This window comes from Myotis brandtii, unplaced genomic scaffold (genome assembly GCF_000412655.1).
Source record: "Myotis brandtii unplaced genomic scaffold, ASM41265v1 scaffold1, whole genome shotgun sequence".
NCBI classification, from domain to species: domain Eukaryota; kingdom Metazoa; phylum Chordata; class Mammalia; order Chiroptera; family Vespertilionidae; genus Myotis; species Myotis brandtii.
Genome location: NW_005353324.1, coordinates 2,295,860 through 2,316,805, shown reverse-complemented (window position 1 = coordinate 2,316,805; position 20,946 = coordinate 2,295,860). Strand labels below are relative to the sequence as shown.

The 20,946-nt window shown below is 41.3% G+C and overlaps 1 protein-coding gene across 1 annotated transcript in view; it reads right to left on the bottom strand.

Annotated features, from left to right (window-relative positions):
* TACR1 (tachykinin receptor 1) overlaps nt 1-20,946 on the bottom strand; it is a 128,483-nt gene that overhangs the window by 51,060 nt on the left and 56,477 nt on the right. Inside the window, exon 2 of the mRNA XM_005853118.2 lies at nt 8,795-8,989. Coding sequence (XP_005853180.1) covers nt 8,795-8,989 — 195 coding nt within the window. The remainder of the gene's footprint in view (nt 1-8,794; nt 8,990-20,946) is intronic.

Genomic DNA, 20,946 nt, shown 5'->3' with positions numbered 1-20,946 from the left:
CCGCAGGCTGACGCTCTATCCACTGAGCCAAACCAGTTCGGCAGTGAGTATTTTAATGTCTGGAAAAGCAAGTCACTTCTTACCATCCTTTTTCGTTATTTTGCTCATAGCAAAATTAATCCTTCTTGTTTAATCTTTTCTTGAGCTATTTTTATCCATGTGTTCTTTCCAATGATTTTCTTCATCAACCACCTAAACATATTTGTGGGAACAGTTTGAGAAAAACTGATAGCTTCATGGAATTATGTAAAGATAGAAGGGAGACTGCTTTATACCTTCAGATATTTTCCAGGTTTTGAATCATGTGAAATATATTTCTCAAATATTCTCTTATGCCATTCAATAACGTCTAAAATAGCATAATGCTTTTCATTTTCTTCATGTAATTCCTGACTATTTCTTAATTATTCTGCTTTTATTTTGTTTCTGTTGTCAAGGAGATCCATTATTCATTTGATTTTCTTAAGGATTACTGCTGATATAAGCTATATTTTTTTCTTTAGTAGATATGACATTTTAACAAATTTATTTTGGGCATTTATTGAGATGAATATGTAATGTTTCCCTTTGACTAATTAATTTGATGAAATGTAATAACAGATCTTCTGATAACTTACTAACCTTATTAGCCAGAAAAAGTCATGCTCAAAAACAAAGCATTGCTATTTTAGTACAATTTTGAATATTTTTGCTGCATCTTTTAATTACGATGTTTGCATCTCTATTTGTAAATGGAATTAACTGGCTTGCAAATGTGCTTTTGGAGGTCTTTTTGTCAGCTTTTTACATTTAGGTCATGCCTAATGTGTCTAATAAATTACCAAGTTCTCCATATGGTTCTGAACACTTGAAGAGCTGATAGGGCATTTGAAAGAATTTCTCTGAACAAATTTTGATCCTAGTGCCTTTAATAAATGAAATTTGTGAGCAGTATTTGCATTTCTCCCCCCTCCAATTGCATAAATGAGTTATTTACAGGTTTGTGGCGAATCATCCATTTGATCTTAATATTATGCTCTTGGCTCGGTTGTGCTTTCTCTCTTTTTAAGTCTAAGGGCAGCTGCCTCTGGAAGTTGATCATAGCCCAAAGGAATCCCTAGTTGGGTGGTCCCGTCTGTCTCAGGCTTATACTTTCATCTCCTAATTAGGACGTTCTAATAAGTATTGCTCTTGACAGTCATTGGTGGCTGCCTCCTCTTCAGCTCCATCTTTACAATCTATACTAATAAAAGCCTAGGTGACTGTCACACCCTCATGTCATCACAAGATGGCTGCCCCCAGGTTGTCACAAGATGGCCACCACAAGATGGCCACTCTCATGTTGTCACAAGATGGCCACCCCCACAGCATCACAAGATGGCTGCCACAAGGTGGCCACAAGATGGCCGCCGGCAGGGGAGGGCAGTTGTGAGCAATCAGTCCAGCAGGGAGGGCAGTTGGGGGTGACCAGGCCGGCAGGGGAGGGCAGTTGGGGGCGATTGGGCAGGCAGGCAGGCAAGCGGTTAGGAGCCAGCAGTCCTGGATTGTGAGAGGGATGTCCGACTGCCAGTTTAGGGCCGATCCCAAACCGGCAGTTGGACATCCCCAGAGGGGTTCCAGATTGGAGAGGGTGCAGGCTGGGCCGAGGGACACACGCCCAGTGCACAAAATTTGTGCACTGGGCCTCTAGTATCTATCATAAATGGAGTGAAATTTCTGGCAATTGTATGGCAACCTTCTTAGTTCCTGCATTAATATAGGCTTTCCTTTCTTTCCTTTTTCCTCTTCCTCCTCTCCTCCCCCTCTGGCTCCTCCTCCTTTTTTTACTTTGTTCTCTCTCTTTTGGGGAGTTGGGTTAAGGGCTTGTTTTATGCCACCATCTTTCCCTGAAGTATCAACAGCACTTTTACTCTTGGTTTAACTGTTTTTCACCAACAGTACTAGGGGGCCCTGAGCTATACCTATAAAAGCAGTGGGTGTCAGGGGAGATTAATTACAATAGCTAGCATAATCAATCCCAGTAACACAAATATACTGACACCCCCTTGGCCAAGGCCTGGGGCAGCTTGGCAAAGAATCCAGGCTTCTTTTTTCCATTTGTGAAAGAATCAAGAACATGGAAAATTTGAGAAGTAACACTAAGGGTACATTTTCTAACATTTCCCTTTCCCCTCTTACTCTCTGTCAGCCAATTTTCAATTTTCATTAGTATTAATAAAAGTAAAGACTGTGTATAAATGAAATATTTCAGCTAATTCCTGATGGTGGGTCCTAGCATATGAAAGACAAAAATGCCATAATAGTGACAATGGCAGGTTTTTATAGTTTTCGGGTATAACTGGTGCTTATAGAGGATTATATTAGAGTTAATACATCCACATTCATGTCCACGTCCACACAGCTTCCAGGTAATTAGAGTCGTGAATGATCCTGTTCTCTGACATAAACCCCTTTCCCAGTATATTGGTAATATTTGCAATTCAACACAGACATGTATTACTTCATGCTAAAACCCACCACAATGTTAATTAACAGAAAATGACATATGACCAATATTAATAAATGAATCAGGGAAGCTGAAATTCCTCAGGCTGTTTAAGTCTAATTCTTTTGGATGCCTTTCTCATTTTTCACTTTCATTACAGACTTTTTCTTGGCCTTGGTGGTGGGCCCTCTGATAAAGAAAAATGTTGGTTCATTCATCTTTCTTGTCCTCAGGGGGTTGCCCTGCCTTCTGGGACCACTGCAGCCTAGGAGCCTGTATAGCATCCTTAAGAGTGGGCTTAACTAGGAATAATTTTGAAAGCTACTACACACTCCTCCTAGTTTTTCTTTAATTTTCAATGACAGTTCACATTCACTATTATTCTATATTAGTTTCAGATGTACAGCATAGTGGTTAGAAAAATATGTACTTTATAGAGTGGTCCCCTGATGTTTCAAGTACCCACCTAGCCCCATCCACAGTTATCACAATATTATTGACTATATTTCCTATTCTGAAATCTACATCTCTGTGACTATTCTGTAACTGCCAATTTGTATTTCTTAATCCCTTCACCTTTTTCACTCAGCACCCCCAGCGTTTGAATGTAGATGTATTAACTCTAATATAATGCTCTATAAGAACCAGTTATACCCCAAAACGATAAAAATATGCCATTGTCACTATTAGGGCATTTTTGTCTTTTGTATGTTAGGACGCATCATCAACAACTGTCAGTCTGTTCTCTATTTATGAGTTTGTTTCTATTTCGCTTGTTTATTTTGTTCTCTAGAGTCTACATATAAGTGAAATCATATGTCTTTATCTGAGCTATCTATCTTAGCATAATCCCCTAGTTCCATCCACGCTGTCACAAAAGGCAAGATTTCATTTATTTTTTAATTTTTTTATGGCTGAGTAGTATTCTATTGTGTATATGTACCACAGCTTTTTTATCTAGTCATCTATTGATGGGCCCTTCGGTTGTTTGGGAATGCAAATGGGTGCAACCACCATGAAAAACAGTGTGTAGGTTCCTCAAAAAATTAAAAATGGAATTGCTGTAAAACTCAGCAATCCTACTTCTGGGAATATATCTGAATAAACCTGAAACAGTAATTTGAAAGACTATATGCACCCCTATGTTCATTGCAGCATTATTTACAACAGCCAAGATAGGGAAACACTCCTCCTAGTTTTAATAGAACAGGGAGTTGCCGCATTTTGAAGGCTAAATGTTTCTTCTTCATACTTTCATCTTTCTTTTACTGTGCTTTTTCTCCACAGGGAAGTTACTCTTGGTTGCCCATGAAATCTTTCTTCCTCATCAATCAACTGCACATTTATAGGACTTCCTGGGCTGTGTTACAGTTTTGCAAGAGCAGCCACTGTTAAGCTGCCTGGTTGCTAATTATTGCTGGAGTAAATTACAAAATATGACAATATGGCACTAATAACAAGTTCACTTTCATGAGCTATAACATTAGCATACTTTTCTAACTGTGGACTGCAGACATAACCAGGGCATGGCGGAGGGCACTGAGCCAGTCCCCTCAGGTATCTGTGGATGTAGCGAGAAGGATCCCACTTTGAAGTGTGATGCTTTATCTTACTAGTCAGCTAAGAGAAACCACTGAATAGTCAACTTTCCAAGGAGAGGATTAATGAACAAGATTATTAGCTAAATACACATACACATCTATGTGTATATATATTCACAAGCTGTAGAAACATGTTTGATGCTCCAGGAAATTATATGGTAAATAAATAGATTATAAGACATATATACAAATGACTCTTACATTATGAAAAAAATGTTCAACTCCACTCTTAATAAGAGACGTGCAAAAATGAACTATAATGGGCCAAAATCTAAAAGCTTGATAATATACTCTGTTGGTGAGACTGTGGAGAAATAGGGACTCTCCCACATTGCTGGTAGAAATGTGAATTAGTACAATCCCATATAGAGGGCAAATATTACAGTTAAAATGGCATATATATTTGACTCAGGAATTCCATTGTTGGGGGTATTATGCTTCAGATAGCCTTGCATGACATATATAAAGATTAATCATGGCAACACTGTGTAATAGCAAAAGGCTGGAGACAAACCAAAGTCCACCCAAAATGACTGGTTAAATGATATTGTACATTTATAAAGTGGAGCACTCTGTAGCTGAAGTAAAGACTAAAGAAACTCTTTATGAACTGATATGGAAAGAGCTCTAAGATGTATTAAATTAAATAAAAAAACAGGATCCAGAAAAATGTACATAATACGCTATCTTTTGTGTTATAAAGAGGGAAACAATCTATATTAGTATTGCTTTGTATGTATATAAAACCTTTCAAAAGAAACTAAGAATAATATTTCCATGGAGATGGAATAAAATACTGGAAAGATATTCATGAAAATGTTAGAGCCTTGCCCTAACTGGTTTGGCTCAGTGGATAGAGTGTCAGCCTGCGGACTGAAAGGTCCCAGGTTCGATTCCGGTCAAGGGCATGTACCTTGGTTGCGGGCACATCCCCAGTAGGGGGTGTGCAGGAGGCAGCTGATCAATGTTTCTCTCTCATCAATGTTTCTAACTCTCTATCCCTCTCCCTTCCTCTCTGTAAAAAATCAATAAAATAAATTTTAAAAAATGTTAGTGCCTTTCATAAATAATGGGAATATGGGTGACTAAAGAAATTATAGAAATTTTCACTGCACTCCATAATGCATAGTTTTAAGTATAATATAACGTTTTAAATGATTTTGCAAAAATACAATCCACGTTTATCTGTAGCATTTTGTAGCCCAGAGGTACATGCTTATGAATACAGAAGCAAGGGGTGAGGGCTGCGGAGACTATCTGGGCCTTATTCTCTGGTTAACACTTGTCACATCCCTCCAGGGGAAAGCATTTGTCTGTACCCCCTTAGGACAGTTGGGAAAATTCCAGGTGGGCTGGAGCATAGGAGTCAGCAAGGCAAAATGCAGAGGTCAAATAAACATGAGAATGGCTGGGCCCGTCCACACTGTCATATCAGAGGTAAGTACTTATGAATAATGTCATTCCAGGCAAAGCCCACAGAAGATAATTTCTTACGGAGAAACTGTTGGGGTTATCCCAATGACAGCAGCTTCCTGAGAGCTTGTAAAAGCAAAATTCTTTAAATAGCATTTAATTGTAAGTGTAAAAATCATGAAACATACATTTCAGAAAAAAAGGCATACATCAAATTACCTGGTATAATAAGTAACCTTTAAGCAAACACTCATGCTACCACCACTGAGCTCCAGAAATATAATGCCATCCCTTCGGAAGAACTTCTCAGTGTCCCTTCTTGATCACACCCTATCCCTCCCCCAAGAGAAAATCACTGTCCTCACTTTCATGGCGACAAATATAATGCCATCCCTTCGGAAGAACTTCTCAGTGTTTCTTCTTGATCACACCCTATCCCTCCCCCGAGAGAAAAATCACTGTCCTCACTTTCATGGCGATGACTTCTTTGCTTGCATTTATAGTTTTACAACCTACTTATGCACTCTTACAGATATGCTTTCATTTTGCCTGTCTTAAAACGTTGTCTATAAGAGCCATCCACGTTGCCTGGAGTTATATTTTATTGATTCTATTAACTATATAGTATTCCGTTACATGCTTGTGCCACAATTTTTTTAATCTACCCTACTGATGATGGATATTTGGACTATTTCCAGGCTGGGGCATCAAGAACAATGCTGATAAAATGAACAATAAACTAGGTGTATTTGGGTGCATACACCCATGAGATTTTCCTAAGGTCATTATCCCTGAGTGAAATTGGGAGGTCCTAGGGTATAAATAGCTTCTTTTCCCCCCCTAGATACTACAAAACGTTTTCTAATGTGGTTTTATCAATATACACTTCTCTTAGCAGCCTACAAAGTTGTCACTATCCCTCATCATCACCAAAAGTTCTAAATGCTTAGTTCAGTCAGGCTTTTTAACATTTGCTAGTCTAGTAGGTGTGCAGTAAGACCTCATGGTTTTAATTTGATTTCACCAGTGACGAATGAAGTTGTATGCCTCCCCATATGTTAATTGGTCATTTGGATATTTCCTTTTGTGAAACAGATGTTCAAAACTTTTGCCTGTTCTTTTATTGGATTGCCTTCTTTTAATACTGCTTAATTTAATCCATGTATTAATAAAGAGTCTAAATGATGAATAATCAGGGTTGGAGGTTCACCACGCAGCCAGAGAGGGCAAATGCAGCAACTTACAATTTTTTAGAAAATACCTCTTTATATAATTAGCTGGCCCAAATTATTAATTGGATGATTTGGGCCTAAGCATCTGCCTACCACCCTGTCTGCTGCCAGTCCTCTTCCCATGCACCCAGGTCAATGTATAATGCCAAGAACAATAATTAACATTCACCAGACTCTTACCAGGTGCCTGGTGCTGGGCAAAGCATGTATCTTATTTGCCTCTCTCTACCTCTGTTAGGCTTAGAGGCTTAAATAACCACCATGACTCAACTAGAGACTGAAATGGCTGAAAGTTGATCCCCCATCTAACTACTTATACTCATTATTATCCTGCCTCAAAACAAAGTTTCCTTCTGGTTCAAAATTCAGGGTTGACCTGTACTGTGGGGACGGCAAGCATTTCTAACAGAAGAGAATATAACCAAGTACTTAGTTTCGAGCTGGAAAAATTTAAATTCCTTAAAATTATAACATAATGATTATGAAGGGTACTGACATACAGAAAGTAGGTTTACCTGAAGCTTCTTATGTCCTTGACTTATGTTTGCATCACAACCCATATGTGAATAGCAAATATGGATTCTTTCAATGTACTGCTGCATTCATAAACATTGTATTCATCTCGAAAAGGTAAAATCACATGTCCTAATCCGGACTTATGTTTTAGGATAAAAATCATGAAATAAACAATGATAGCAAACCTACCCACACATGCAGCAGCAGCAGCAGCAGCAGCGACCCTACACTCTCCGAGCAAGGAAAAGGACAGCCCAGCATGCTGAGTTGGGTCTCAAGGGGGCTTTCTACTCATTAACAAGCATACCACAGCAAAATGTTCAAAAGCAAAACACTGATTTCTTGGACAAGCCCCCCAGAGATTCGTGGGAAAGTAAACTTTTATTTCCAAGTTCAACTGTGAATTTGTTGGAAGCTAAAAGAACTGTGCGTATTTGAAACCAAACTTGTAGAAAGGTGATCCGACTTTGAAAAGATTGTGATGACTAAGAGCTGAGCTGTGACATAGAAGCATCGAACAGACTGTCGAACCTCAGAGGGAAGGCATGGGAGAGAGGATGGGTGAGAGGAGATTAACCAGAGAACTTGTATGCATATATGCATAAGCCATGGACACAGGTAATAGCGTGGTGAAGGCCTGGGGTGGGGGGTGGGGGCGCGCTAGAAGGGGTCAATGGGGGATAAAGGGGAGCATATGTAACACTTTAACAATAAAGATTAAAAAAACAAAAACAAACTGTATTCCATAAAGTAGATGGCAGTTTTTGAAGCAGCTCATATAATAAACTTTAATTCAGAGGGTTTCCCCCACGTTTGAGGGAACCTTCTGGATTGATCGTGCTCCTGGGTCCTGTACAGCTTGGAAAGCTATGTTCTTTCTCCCACCAAGACCCTGCTCAGGCTTGTAGTTTTGTTTGAAAGAATAATTTTCAATGTCCCTTCTGGGCTGAGCATTGATCCTCCTTGCCCCCCAGCTGCTGGGTCGATGAAATCCCACTGTTAGCCTCACACTGTGCAAGAGGGCAGATGGCATTCTGTGGCTTACAGTGGTCGGCAAACTCATTAGTCAACAGAGCCAAATATCAACAGTACAACGATTAAAATTTCTTTTGAGAGCCAAATTTTTTAAACTTAAACTATATAGGTAGGTACATTGTTATTAACTTAATTAGGGTACTCCTAAGGCTTAGGAAGAGCCACACTCAAGGAGCCAAAGAGCTGCATGTGGCTCACGAGCCGCAGTTTGCTGACCACGGGAGAAGTTCCGAGGCAAAGAAATGCAGGCATTGCAGGGCAGAGTCACTGATAAAAGGCAGGAAGAATATGAAGGGCACCCAAAGGGTCTGCCAGAACAGTATTCAGGTCTTTTATTTTAATTTTCTTTCAAAGTCCAGAATAATATTTGGGACATAACAGTCCCCTGATACCGATGGACACATAGACCCAATATCAGAGTGGTATTGAAGAGTGCTTACAGATACACATTAAATCCTAACCGATAAAAGAATGTGGAAAAAAAGAAGGAACAAGAAAGGGTGAAGAGACACCAGGGAGTCATCTCTACTCACACTTTCTCATAAACCTTGTTGGCATATTCTGGCCACTGGATCATGCACACCACTCTGTTGGGCATGGTCATCGTGGTTGCAAAGTAGCCCTGGGGGAAGGCCAACAGGAGAGCCAGGACCCAGATGACAAAGATGACCACCTTGGTGGCTGTTCCCGTCAGCCGGGGCTTGAGGGGATGGATGATGGCCATGTACCTGGAACAGAGAAGAAAGGACAAAGTTCCGACTTAGTCACCAAAATCTACATTAGATTATGTATTGTTCCTCCCAAGGAAAACTTCCCGAAAACCCTTGACTCCTGGTGAGTTTTATAATTATTTTCTTTTTTAAATTAAATTAAATATTTTTTCAACACCATTTATCTCCCCATCCCCTCTTCCATCTCCACTCACTCCTCTCACCCCCAATCACCACCTGTTACAAGTATTTTCTAATACCTCTTTCATAGTCTATCCATAAGCATTATGATTCTTATGACATAAAATACTAAATCCACAAGAAAAATAAGGCAGAGTTTCTATTTCAGATCCCACCAAGCAACATTCCAGGAGAGACGTTTTCATCATAAAAACGCTGAAGCTAGGGACACGATGTCCAAGTATAGGTCAGTGGCTTACAGCGAATCAGAAGAAAACAACAACCAAGGTCATAAATGTATTCAATATAAAGACTATCTTTTTCCTTTTTGGAAAAAGGAATAATGGTGACAGAAAAGGTAGTTTTTAAAGTCCTCGAGTGGCAATTTAAAAGGCTAGCAATCCTCCATCAGCCCATACAATCCTGGAGATATCCTCATCAATTCTTTGTACATCTAGAAGACAGTGTGTGATAACAACCCTTTGCTTCATGAGAAGGGAGAAAGTCTCCACCTGCTGAGACGGACACACTAGAGCCTGTGAAAGGACAGGGTCCATGAAAGCTTCTTGCAGGAAGAGGAAGGGGAAGCAAAGTGAATGATGCCTCAGGGCCTGGGGCCCTTCCTCCATCTCTCACACCTGGGACCTGGCACTCAATGTGTGCACGCATTTGCATTTGCGTGCAGCCTCTGAGGGACAGTGCACCTTTTAGGAATAAGAAACATTTTAATCAGCATTTCATATCAGTTATCATCACATCAATGCTGCCTCCTCCATTTAAAAAAGGCATATTCTTTTGTGTGTTTTTCTTGCAAAGTGTATGGATCCATTCCTTAAAATATGCATGCATTTTGTTCAGAGTAGGAATGAGGTCTTATACTGCCTTTGGCGTTTAAATATTATCTGGTAAATCCTCAGAATGGTGCATTTGATTCTCAGACACGCAGGTGTTTCTGGCTTCCAGGGACAAGAATGGTCAATGGAGACTTAAAAAATGAGTAGACAGCGGCACAGGTGTCAGCTGCCTCCACATAATTCCACAGAATTCTTTCTCTACACTCTTTGGACTTCTAGGATCTCGAGGCCAGAACTGGGTTACAAGTAAAGCAATTTCAATCAGTATGCACGCCACGCATTCACACTGGGCACCTGCGGCATGCAGAACACAGCGTTTCCTTCTGGGCTCTGAGCTTCTAATTTCTCCAGGGAGAAAAGGCACATAAATAATCAGCTGCAACGTGACAGTAGGATGTTCAACCTCCAGTGGTAATGTGGTAAATACCTTGAACCTTAGGGAAGCTGCAGAGGTAATCAAGCCTTGGACTGGCAGGTGGACTATTGGAGGCGAGGACAGAGGCATGCGTAGCTGGATTTGGGGTGAGCCTGCCTGAGTATCTGGCTTGGAGGGCAGGGAGCCTTCAGAGGCTCCCTCCCTTCTCTGTGTTGTGATTAGATCTCACTTCCAGTCCAGGAACCTTGATGGCTCAGTTTTTACGAAGGCAGTCCTGAGCTTCCTTTTAGCATCCTAAACTTTAGAATACCTTTCCCACATTTTCTTGCCAGAGACCTACACTTTCCTTCTCTGATCTCTATTAGTAAGAGCAATGCCACAGAAGGTGTTCAATGCATTAGGATGCCTCAGGGCAGCTTCTACAGAGATTTTCAGGAGTGCTGATAACCTCCAGGAAGGGAACTCCAGAATCTTTTCCTTCTGTCTCTTTTGGAAAGAGGGTAGATGATCTTGAAGTCAAGATAGAGTAAAATTAGAAAGAGACTTGAAAAATATATTGTATTGGGGGTGAGGAGTAATTTGTAAATTTCTGGGCAAGTTTCCCTGGTTGAGCTGGTGGCTTTAGAGCCTGTGACCCAAGTGCCACCTACAGAACATCAAAAGGGCAAAAACAACCCTCAGGATGTTGTGACTCAAGCATTGTCTGTCTTCTTTAGGTTTCTCCGAGGGGCCACAGCTACTCCCAAGGGAGGTCCTGTATATGGTAGGTTTGAGGACCCCCCATTCCTGGGATGGTCTCCTGAAAAGAATGCCGACAAGTCTTAATTTCCATCCTGAATCTGCCTCTTTCTTGCCATGTGATAGCAATAGAGCATTGATTTCCTCTCCAGTGTGGGGTTGTAGTGGATGGGGAACCTCAAAGTCAGAGCCAAGAAAGGTGAACCTGTGCAAACACTGTCCTGTCTTCTTTCCAATTCAGCAAAGGGCTGGAACCGGATGGTCATGGCCAGAACCTCTGAGTATTTGCATTAAACTTGTAGGCTTGCTTATTGGGTCATTTCCCAGAGGCAAGATCTTTCTTCCCCTACAGAGCCGGACACATGCCCATGAAGATGCCTTCCCTTTTCAGCACCGCCCAAGCTCCTGCTCTCACGGCGGCTGTGCATTCTCAGGCTTCTCAGGGAATTAAAGAGGATGCCTAGGGGAGAACGTGCTAATTACATTGCCCCCTTTTAATATTATCTCAAATATTTTAATCTGCTTTTAACTCAGGATAAGTGCTCAGTCTTAAATAAGCAAACCCTAACACCCCTCCCCTTGCCCAAGCTGGCAATACACCATTCAGAATCTAATGTGACTGGGGCTTAGGGAGGATTGCATCAGTATATTGGTACTGTAGCTCCGAATGGGTGGCAGCGAGCCATGTTTCATCTCTATTGCAAAAACGGCAATTTGAGAGCCCATTTCAGTTAACTCTCTGCCGGTACTTGAGTGTAGGAGCCATTTCAGTGACACATGAAAGTATTACCCACATAAAGCCAGAGAGAATAAAAAAGATTGGCTTTTAAAAATGTATATATTTTTATTGTTCAGAAACACAGCCATTTATAAAGCTCCCTCCTTTCTTTATTTTTCCCCCTTTCTTTTTTCTCTCTCTTGCAATCTTTACTTCTAGGGTTTGTGTGACGTGCTTCATTCTTATTTACCCCAAAGCTAGAACTGTTTGGTTACTTTGTCCACAGATGGAAGCGTACTTTTTGTTTTCTTTCCTACTGCCCATTTCTAGCTTGGATTCCTTTACACATTCATGTATTTGTTTGTAACCACACCGAGCCATTCTCGAGTATTAGATTATAAGTTATCACTGAGCCAGTGCTGTGAAGCTCTAGGAAAATGCATTTAATAAATATTTATCGACTGCATTGTGCTCATGGGACTGGAAGACAGTCAATGAAACGTCGTCCTACTTTACGCATTCATCACCAGGCTGCCAGGGGTCCGGAGGCTGTGTGGGACGTGGATTCTGTTCTCCACTTCAGCTGGTTCCAAGTCCCACGGAGGGCCATCGGCTCTGTTTTGAATTGTATCTGGTCTCCCAGCTGAAAAACTTGATGTGCTGTCTTCCTCTTACATGACTATACTTTATAAAAAGAACTCTCCATGTAGTCCCCTAAATCTGGCAAAATATAAGACTGCAGGTTTTTGTTTTTTTTTAAGGCAGAGTGAAACAACTTTATGGGGGAAAATAATCCAGTCTTCTGACAAGCACAATGTCCTCACAGCTTCCTCCTATACTATTCCTACATCTTCCGGAGAGAGAACGTGTTTCCTCTACCTGGAGATCTGTCCTACCATGCCCTTTTCCCACAGCCGTTCCCCACCACTCCAGTCCCCACCTCCTTTACCCCCACTCACTTCTTCCTGGGTTGGTACACGTTCCCTTTAAAGGACTGTATCTTCCTGGGTTTAAATGACCAGGAGTGGTGACAGCTGAGAGCCTGACTGCTATAGTCTAGCTTAAGGGTTGGCAATTTTTTTTTTTTTGTAAAGAGCCAGATAGTGAATATTTTAAGCTGTGTGGCCCATACGGCTTCTGTCGTAGCTACTCAACTCTGCCTTTGTTGTGCTAAAGCAGCCGTAGACAAGACAACTATTGGGGATGATTGTGTGCCAATAAAATTTTATTTTCAAAAACAGGTGGTGGGCTGGACTTGGACCCCTGGGTCATAGTTTGCTGGTCCATAGTCTAACACATGGAGGACTCAAACTGAAGCTCTCTGGGGCAGGGGGCGGGGGTGTGAATCTCACAGCCCAGAAGTAGTCAGTAAGGTGCTCAGCCACCAGTCATAACCCAGAATCTTGCCTCTTGTCTGAGTACCTGTACAGTGGTCTCTGAGCCCAGGATGCTTTTCCTCCCATCTCCTTCTGGCTGGCTCCTACTTATTGTCTTGGCTTGGCCCAGTCATCAAGTCCTTGTGGCTGGGTTAGGTGCCCTGCCTTTACTGCTGTGAAGGTCTCTAACCTTGTGCCAACCACACTTCACTTTATTTACATATCATATCTGCCTCTTCTTTCTTCATCCTCCACAGATACCTTGAGGTTTGCAGTTGCTGTGACTTATTCCTGTCAGTATCCTTGGCCTCCCTGAGCCTAGTAAATGTAGTAAATACGCAATAAAAGCTTAATTGAATAAATAAATATACAAATTTCTTGGCACATAGCAGGGGTTCTGTAAATGGCTTTGGAATAAAAATAAATGCAGCAGGAGAAACACACACACACACACACACACACACACACACACACACACACTATAATTTTATTCCTTCCAGTCTGAATGTGTGCGAGAATAATTACTGCTCTGTGTTTTCTGTTATACAGACATCCATCCAGGATCATCCTTCAGGAGTGACCTTACTGGACCCGAGTCGTCAGAATTTCCCATGTCTTAACATTAAATCCTTGCATCAATTCTCAATCCATATCAGTTGATTAAATTCTGCATTGGCCAATATGTTGGGAACTGTGCAGAATTCAGTCTTTCTGGTGTCACCCTCTGGCTCTTCCTAGTAACAAGAGGCTACTCTGTCCTTCCCCCTCCCAGTTTCTTCCATCTCAGGGACCACACAGCCTTTCTCCCTGAGATCAATAACATTCCATCAGTTGGGGTTTTCTGCCAGGACATTTCTTTAATCTCCAAAATCTAGGCACTTTATTTGGCCAGATCACTTGAGCAGCAACTTTGTCTATTCAACCAAGCTCAAGCTCACAAAACTATAACCGGAGAGGCCCTGGAGTAGCCCACAGAGATGACCCCGCATCCACACACTACCAAGGCATTCTTGGTAATGGCAGAGCCCCTCAAGCCCTTGCTGCCATGTTATCCACAACTCTACAAGGCATGAGTTGTTGGTTTCTGCATTGCATGTGGACTCATTTAAAAAAGTGCCAGCTGACAGGCAAGGGAGCAGTCAGTCAGATCATAAGAAATGGGTGCAAAGACAGATGGAACCAAGAGCCTGTAACAATTCAGAAGGAACTGAAGGAGGGATGCAGCTGACTGTTGTCCAGTCTGCCCCGCCGCACACATGTTGAAGAAGAGCCTGTGTGGTTTAAAGATGGTTCAGATACACAGTCTCCTGTCAGGAACGCTCATAGCTGATTTATTTATCATTTCCAAGATCTGGAAACAATCCAAATGTCCACCAACAGGCGAATGGATAAAAAATACAATATATTCATTCAATGGCATACCACTAGCAGTAAAAAGAATGCATACTGACACACACACTTAACAAGGACAAATAGCAAACCAACATTATGCTAAGTGAAAAAGCCAGACAAAAACATAGTGTATATTCATGATTTCTCTCACATGAAGTTCTAGAACAGGCAAACCTAACTCATGGTGATAGAAATTAGAACGTTCTGTATTTTGTAGGGGCATGGTTAACTTGGGTGGTATGCCTTCATGAAACCGCATTGTACTTATACCGAATGTTAATTATACCTAAAAAGCACCCCAAACCCTGATGACTCAGCCTTTAAAACAGAAAACTATATCAATGGCCCAATGATCGTCTGCTTTTTTGGTCAACTGAGGTGTGTTATAAGAAATACATCTGGCCAGGGGAAGGTCAATGGGAAAATAAAAGGAGACATATGTACTACTATTTGTAATACTTTAAGCAATAAAATAAAATTAAAAAAAAGAAATACATCTGATTCTGTTACAGTGACCATTATTAAGGAAAAGCTCGCTGCCATTCTAAACACCATCTGGAAATGATTAAAAATAGTTCAAATGAGAGATTTGCCATCAAATGAATCTTAGATGTGGGAAAACCAACCAAGTGTTAAACCTGAGTGGTTCCGCCAGCAGAGGTGGGCCAGATTTGGATGAACGCTGGTTACCACCGGGAAGGAGAAACACCAGGAGTATCAGTCAGTTGATCAAGGGGAGGCTGCGATTCCCAATAGAAATACCAACCTTCAGTGTTTGACTGGGAGTGGGAGTAGCTAGGGTGAAGCAGGAGGACAGAGCATGCAACTTTTCTGAGAGGAGAAATGACAGCCAGTCCATAGAGCGATGGAACCTTCCCATCTTGAAGGTTCTTGCCAAGCATTCACTTCAGCCACTTAAGAGCTTGGCACACCACATGCCATTGCTTTCTTCTTGTAAAGGGTGTTCATACTTGCATTGGAGACACCAGTCCTGAGCCTGATATGCATGGGACAGATAGCCTGCACCATCAGATGGTGCCACGGTCAAACTTCACTCTTTGGTGACATTCCCACTTTGGACATTTGGAACTAAAACTCAAAGTGTAGTGACACATGAGAGACTCAGGTTTATAGAAATTTGACTGGGGAAGTGCTGATGGGGCCACATTTGCTCCAGTGGCAGTCGAAAGCAGAGAATAGAGTTTGGAATGCAACTTTGAGATTTTAATTACTAACAAGGGGGAAAAAAGAATTGAGTTGATTGAATTTTATGGCTTTAGTGGCAACTTAATAATGCGAGGAAGTTCACATTTAGGGCATTGTCAGCACTGTGCTTTTTTGTCTCACTCTCACTGGAGAATTAAATAACCCTCTCTGGTCAGCTAGGTAGGAAAGTGTAGTTGGCCATTATCAGAGATGGGACTTTTTCCTCTTTTCACTCGGTGTGGCCTTGATACTAAGTTAATTAATGTTTTTCTTCTGACCAATTTTGAAGTATGTGTGAGCAATGTCCAAGATTTCTTTCTTGCAGGGCTGAAACCCCCATTTCAGGCCTGGGTTTCCCGATTACCTGCCACCGTCTTCCCTTCAGATGACCATATGCTTGACTTTTAAGTTCAAAGCAGAAAACTTAAAGCAGGGGTACCTGAGACAGAAGAGTGGGGTGAGTGGAGGTTTCAGAGAAAGCAGTCTCTCTTCTCTCACAGATCTCCTTCATTCACCCCATAAAGGAGGATCTATGGTCTGGGATTGGGGTGATGTGAGTGGGCCACTCATTATCAAGGCTGTATAAGGGCAGTGTTGGATCTTGTTTTTATTGAAAATGTTGATATTTTTCTCAACATAGATTTTGAACTAAGTTTGCTATTTTAACTTTTGTATTAAAATATTATTGTCTTGATTGCTGAATTCTTTTTGTTCCCTCTTAAATTTTGTACCTCATGTGAGTGCCTCACTTGCTTCACCCTCACCCTGACCCTGGTAATATCTCCCAGTCAAGTACACAAGGCAGACAGTCACTGAAAAAATGAACTATATTCAGACTCAGGTAGTGTGCAACCATTGTTGGATGATGTTGACTATGTCGGCCATCTGATTATCAGTTATTCATGCGGTGTCCTCTGTCTGCATACAGCCTTGTAATGCCCCAGATGTCACCAGACCATGGGTGGCATGTTGGCGGAAGCCTGGAAAATGATTACTAACATGAGCAGGATGGAGGTTGAGCAATCCTGTTCTACAGAGTATAGAGTAATTTGGGCATCCTTGCTACAGTGACTTTGCCTTTTATTGTATAGTATTTACTTTATTTATTAATTGATTGATTGATAGTGCTTTCTGAGTTAAAAATCTTTTGTTGGCAAAAGTTATAGGCTTAATAAAAAATTAAGAAATAGATTTCTACTTTTCATGAAAGTTAATGATGAATGTATAACCCAAACAAAGGGATTTTAGACATTTACCTTGTATGGGACCAAGTGTTAAAACTGAATACATGTAAACCGGAAGACACAAATTTGTTGAAGAAGCAGAAACACCTACCCCAAAAAGTTAGTAGTTACTTTAAGACTGGGCCCAAAGACGTTGATTTAGTATATGAAGGGCAGACGATGTGCTTGCCCACCATTCTGTGAAACACGACTTTTTATTTAGATTAAATGACTGGTCTAAATTAACTTCTCTCTTTATCAGTTCCAATTTTTCTTGTGCACAAACAAAAGTTCAAGTGATAGCTATTAATACATTGGCTCAGTTAGCAGAAGAATTGGCAAATAGATAAATGATTCTAATTTTACCTCAGTGTCATTAGTTTTTTTAAATAGGAGATCAGCTCATTACAATAATGGTTCAATTCTTTCTTATTCCAACTTATGGATTCAAGTATTTGGAAGGTGAAACAACTGACATTGTTTTGAATGTTATCATAAACTAATTTTAGACTTCAATAGTGAAGATAAATTGTTTTGTTTTGATACTAATATGAATACAATATGATAAAAATAATGTCCTTACTAAATTAAGAAACTTATGAAATAGAAATGTACTTGGAAGAGGTTGTGACACATAAATTTGCCAGTCTGTTTTAGAAGCTATAGTTGTTGAAATTTACAAAAATTTTTGTAGGTAGAATAACTGAACTACATTTTTTAATGATAAATTTGATGATAAATACAAAAGTATATTTTAATAGGATTTTACAAGTGTTTGAATCTTTGACAAATATTCTTATAAATTGACCTAAGTAATAGTGTTGAACTTTTTGGAATTGAGTACTCTAAGTTTTAGATGCATCTTGTTTAAAATTATTTGAAAATCATTACTGTACATTTTTCAATGAATATCCCAAAATTTTAGGTTCTGAAACTTTTATAAAATTGCAAATTTTGAATATAAATCTGGCAAACATAAACATTGAAATTTCCTCTTATAAAATCAAGAGAACTGTGCAAGATAAATGATGAAAACTCTGTGGTATGCACAATTTAATTTCGAAATTCTTAAATTGTTTTTAGGAATATTTTGCCTTGGGTGAAGAATCATTTGATAGATCTATTTTTCAGCAAACAATTTATATTGTGTATCAGAGTAGACTGGTATGAAGTGGGTAGGATTACCATTTTGGAGTACCTAAATTTTTAAAAATATATGTATTTTTATTGATTTCAGAGAAGGAGAGAGAAAAACATAAATGTTGAGAGAGAATCATTGATTGGCTGCCTCCTGCACACCCCCCACTGGGGATGGAACCGTGACCTCCTGGTTCATAGGTCAATGCTCAACCATTGAGGCACACTGGCCAGGTGCTCCCTCCACATGTTGATGGGGAAACAAGGATAGAGGGTTGAGTGAGGAAGGACAGAGTCTTGTGGCTTCTGCTGGTGAAGGTGCCCAGAGAGAATGTCAGCCTCCAAGGGGACATATGAAGGATGCTGGGACCAGGACTGCCAAACAGAGCAAGAGTCCAAGAGAGGGAAACACACTTTCCAGAAAGTAAACACTCCCAAGGCTTGTGTTTACAGACCACCCTGTGGCCCGTCCTGCTGTGATGGAGGGCTGCGTCAGTCTGCCTTCCCCAGCACTAGAGCCCCTCCTGTCTGAGTTATGGCTTAACTCCTCCCATGGAGCTCCGGCACAGAACATACCTCTTTCCCACTTCCCCTTGTTCTTACTCTTTGCTTTTTCAGCTACTTAATCTCTCTTGAAGTGATTTCTGAGAGTCTCAGTCTTCTCTTTGCAAAGAAGGACTATTGCTGGGTGGTGATGGCTAACTGATATAAAAGCCAGAAGGGAGCAGACAGTGCCTGGTGCAGTGGGCACAGGACACATGGCCAGTCTCCTCTCACATCTTTGTGACACTTCATGCCCAGAGGCACCATAGTGTCTTCTCAGAGGCTCAGCACCCAGCTTAAACCCAGGAACCCAGGGCACCAAACGCTTATAGCAGCTTAAACTGTCAGTGGGACAGGTTGGATCCAGGGTCAGGCGCCCAAAGATACTCAAATAGCAAAAGGCCAATGACGCAGTGGAGTCAGCTTAATAGCTATTGTCAAGGACGGAAGTTCTCAATTTACAACTTAAATAGTATTTCAAGGGAAAAAATAAAGTGGAGCAGTATTTATCATCCCCACAGTCCCCATGTGTGAATCCCATGAGACATTTAAGCATGATAATTGCTAAAACATGGTGTCACAGGCTAGTAAAGGGGCGCTAAAATTTGACCAACTACACATTGTAACTCCTCTAAGGGTGACTGGAATGAATTGGCTCCCTGCAGGGGAACCCCAAGACCAGCTTCTGTGAAGGAGGAGCCCGATTTGTTCTCCCCTGCCTCTCCCATGATTCCCCCTCCATTTAGCATCCTGTCTCACTGCCTTTTTTTATAAATCTCATTTCTGAGAATGTTTGTTGGAGGCTTGCCAGAGAACCGTTGTGACAGCAGGAACTAGTGGGCATTGTCAGAGGACCAAGCACATACACTGTGCAGGTTGGGATGCACAGGCAGAGAAAAGCACCTCCCCAAGCAAGAAGGAAGCACACGTGGAGGGCAGGTGCTGGCGGGACATGGGCCTTACGGAGAGGGGCCCAGACATGCCATCTGACAGGGCACAGCCCAGCCTCTTCCAGCTTCCAGAGACCTCTGTGCCTTCCTTCCTGCCTGTGGTGGTTGCTCCCTCGGGAGATGTGGGTCTGAGGGCTTGGCCCTCTCGGTCTTCATTTTGATAACAGCCCACAGCAGAGGAGGCGTCGAATTTGTGTTTTAGTAGTGCAACAACTAAAACAAAAACTCCTCCAACAATGAGGCAGAAGGAACTGAGTTCTTGTCTTTTCTTTTTCTGCCACCACCTGGTGTGAGCTTTTGTCAAATCATCTTCTCTCCAAGTCTTGGTTTCCTCACTGGTGAGCAGTTTCTGGAGATGTTCTGTGTGGACTGAGTACAAGTTTTGCTGAGAGTCTCACTCCTGAAAGTGGAGCTGGGCCACTTCTCCCAGCTCTGGTGAGGTCTATTCCTTCCCTGATCCCTGTCCCATCTTTTTTAAATTTTTATTTTATTATTATTTAAAAAAATATTTATTGTTGAAAATATTCCTGTCTCATCTTATAGGACCTCTCAGCCAGCACCTCTCAAAGTCCCCATAACCCCATCAGAGGTGGTCAAATTCATAACAGACAGTTTGTTTGTTTGTTATTTATTTACTTATTTATTAAGGATTTTAGAGAGAAAGGAAGAGGGAGATAGAAACACCAACGATGAGAGAGAATCATTGATCGACTTCCTCCTGAGTGCCCCCCTACTGGGGATCGAGCCCATAACCCAGGCATGTGCTCTGACTGGGAATCAAACTGTGACATTCTGGTTTGTAGGCCAACCACTGAGCCACATCAGCTGGGCCGTAACAAGCACTTTAATTTTTCCATCTCATGAGATTACTATGAAGATCAAATAAGACAAAAATTAGCGACTTGTAATTGTTATATGAGGTATTGTAGGGGCATTCAATTATAGAAAGAGGCATGCCACATTCAGAGCTCTAGAAAGATCGTAGACAATTGGGGTGAATGCTGGCAGAGCAGAATGGCTGGCCAACTATCTAGGGAACCTATGGTGCCCACACCTGACTTGGGCAGGGACTTCGACAGATAAGTATGTCCTACCTACCAATTTATATAGTCCCTTAGGAGAAATTTTAGGTCGAGGGTAACTCACTATACTAGAAGCAACTTGGACCAGGGATCGGGTGAGTGTGTTCCTGTTCATTGTTTGCAGATGGTACAAGGGACCTCAGCGGTGACGTAGACTATTTAGGATGGGGAAGAGAATTAGACGCTGGTCAGTCCAGTCC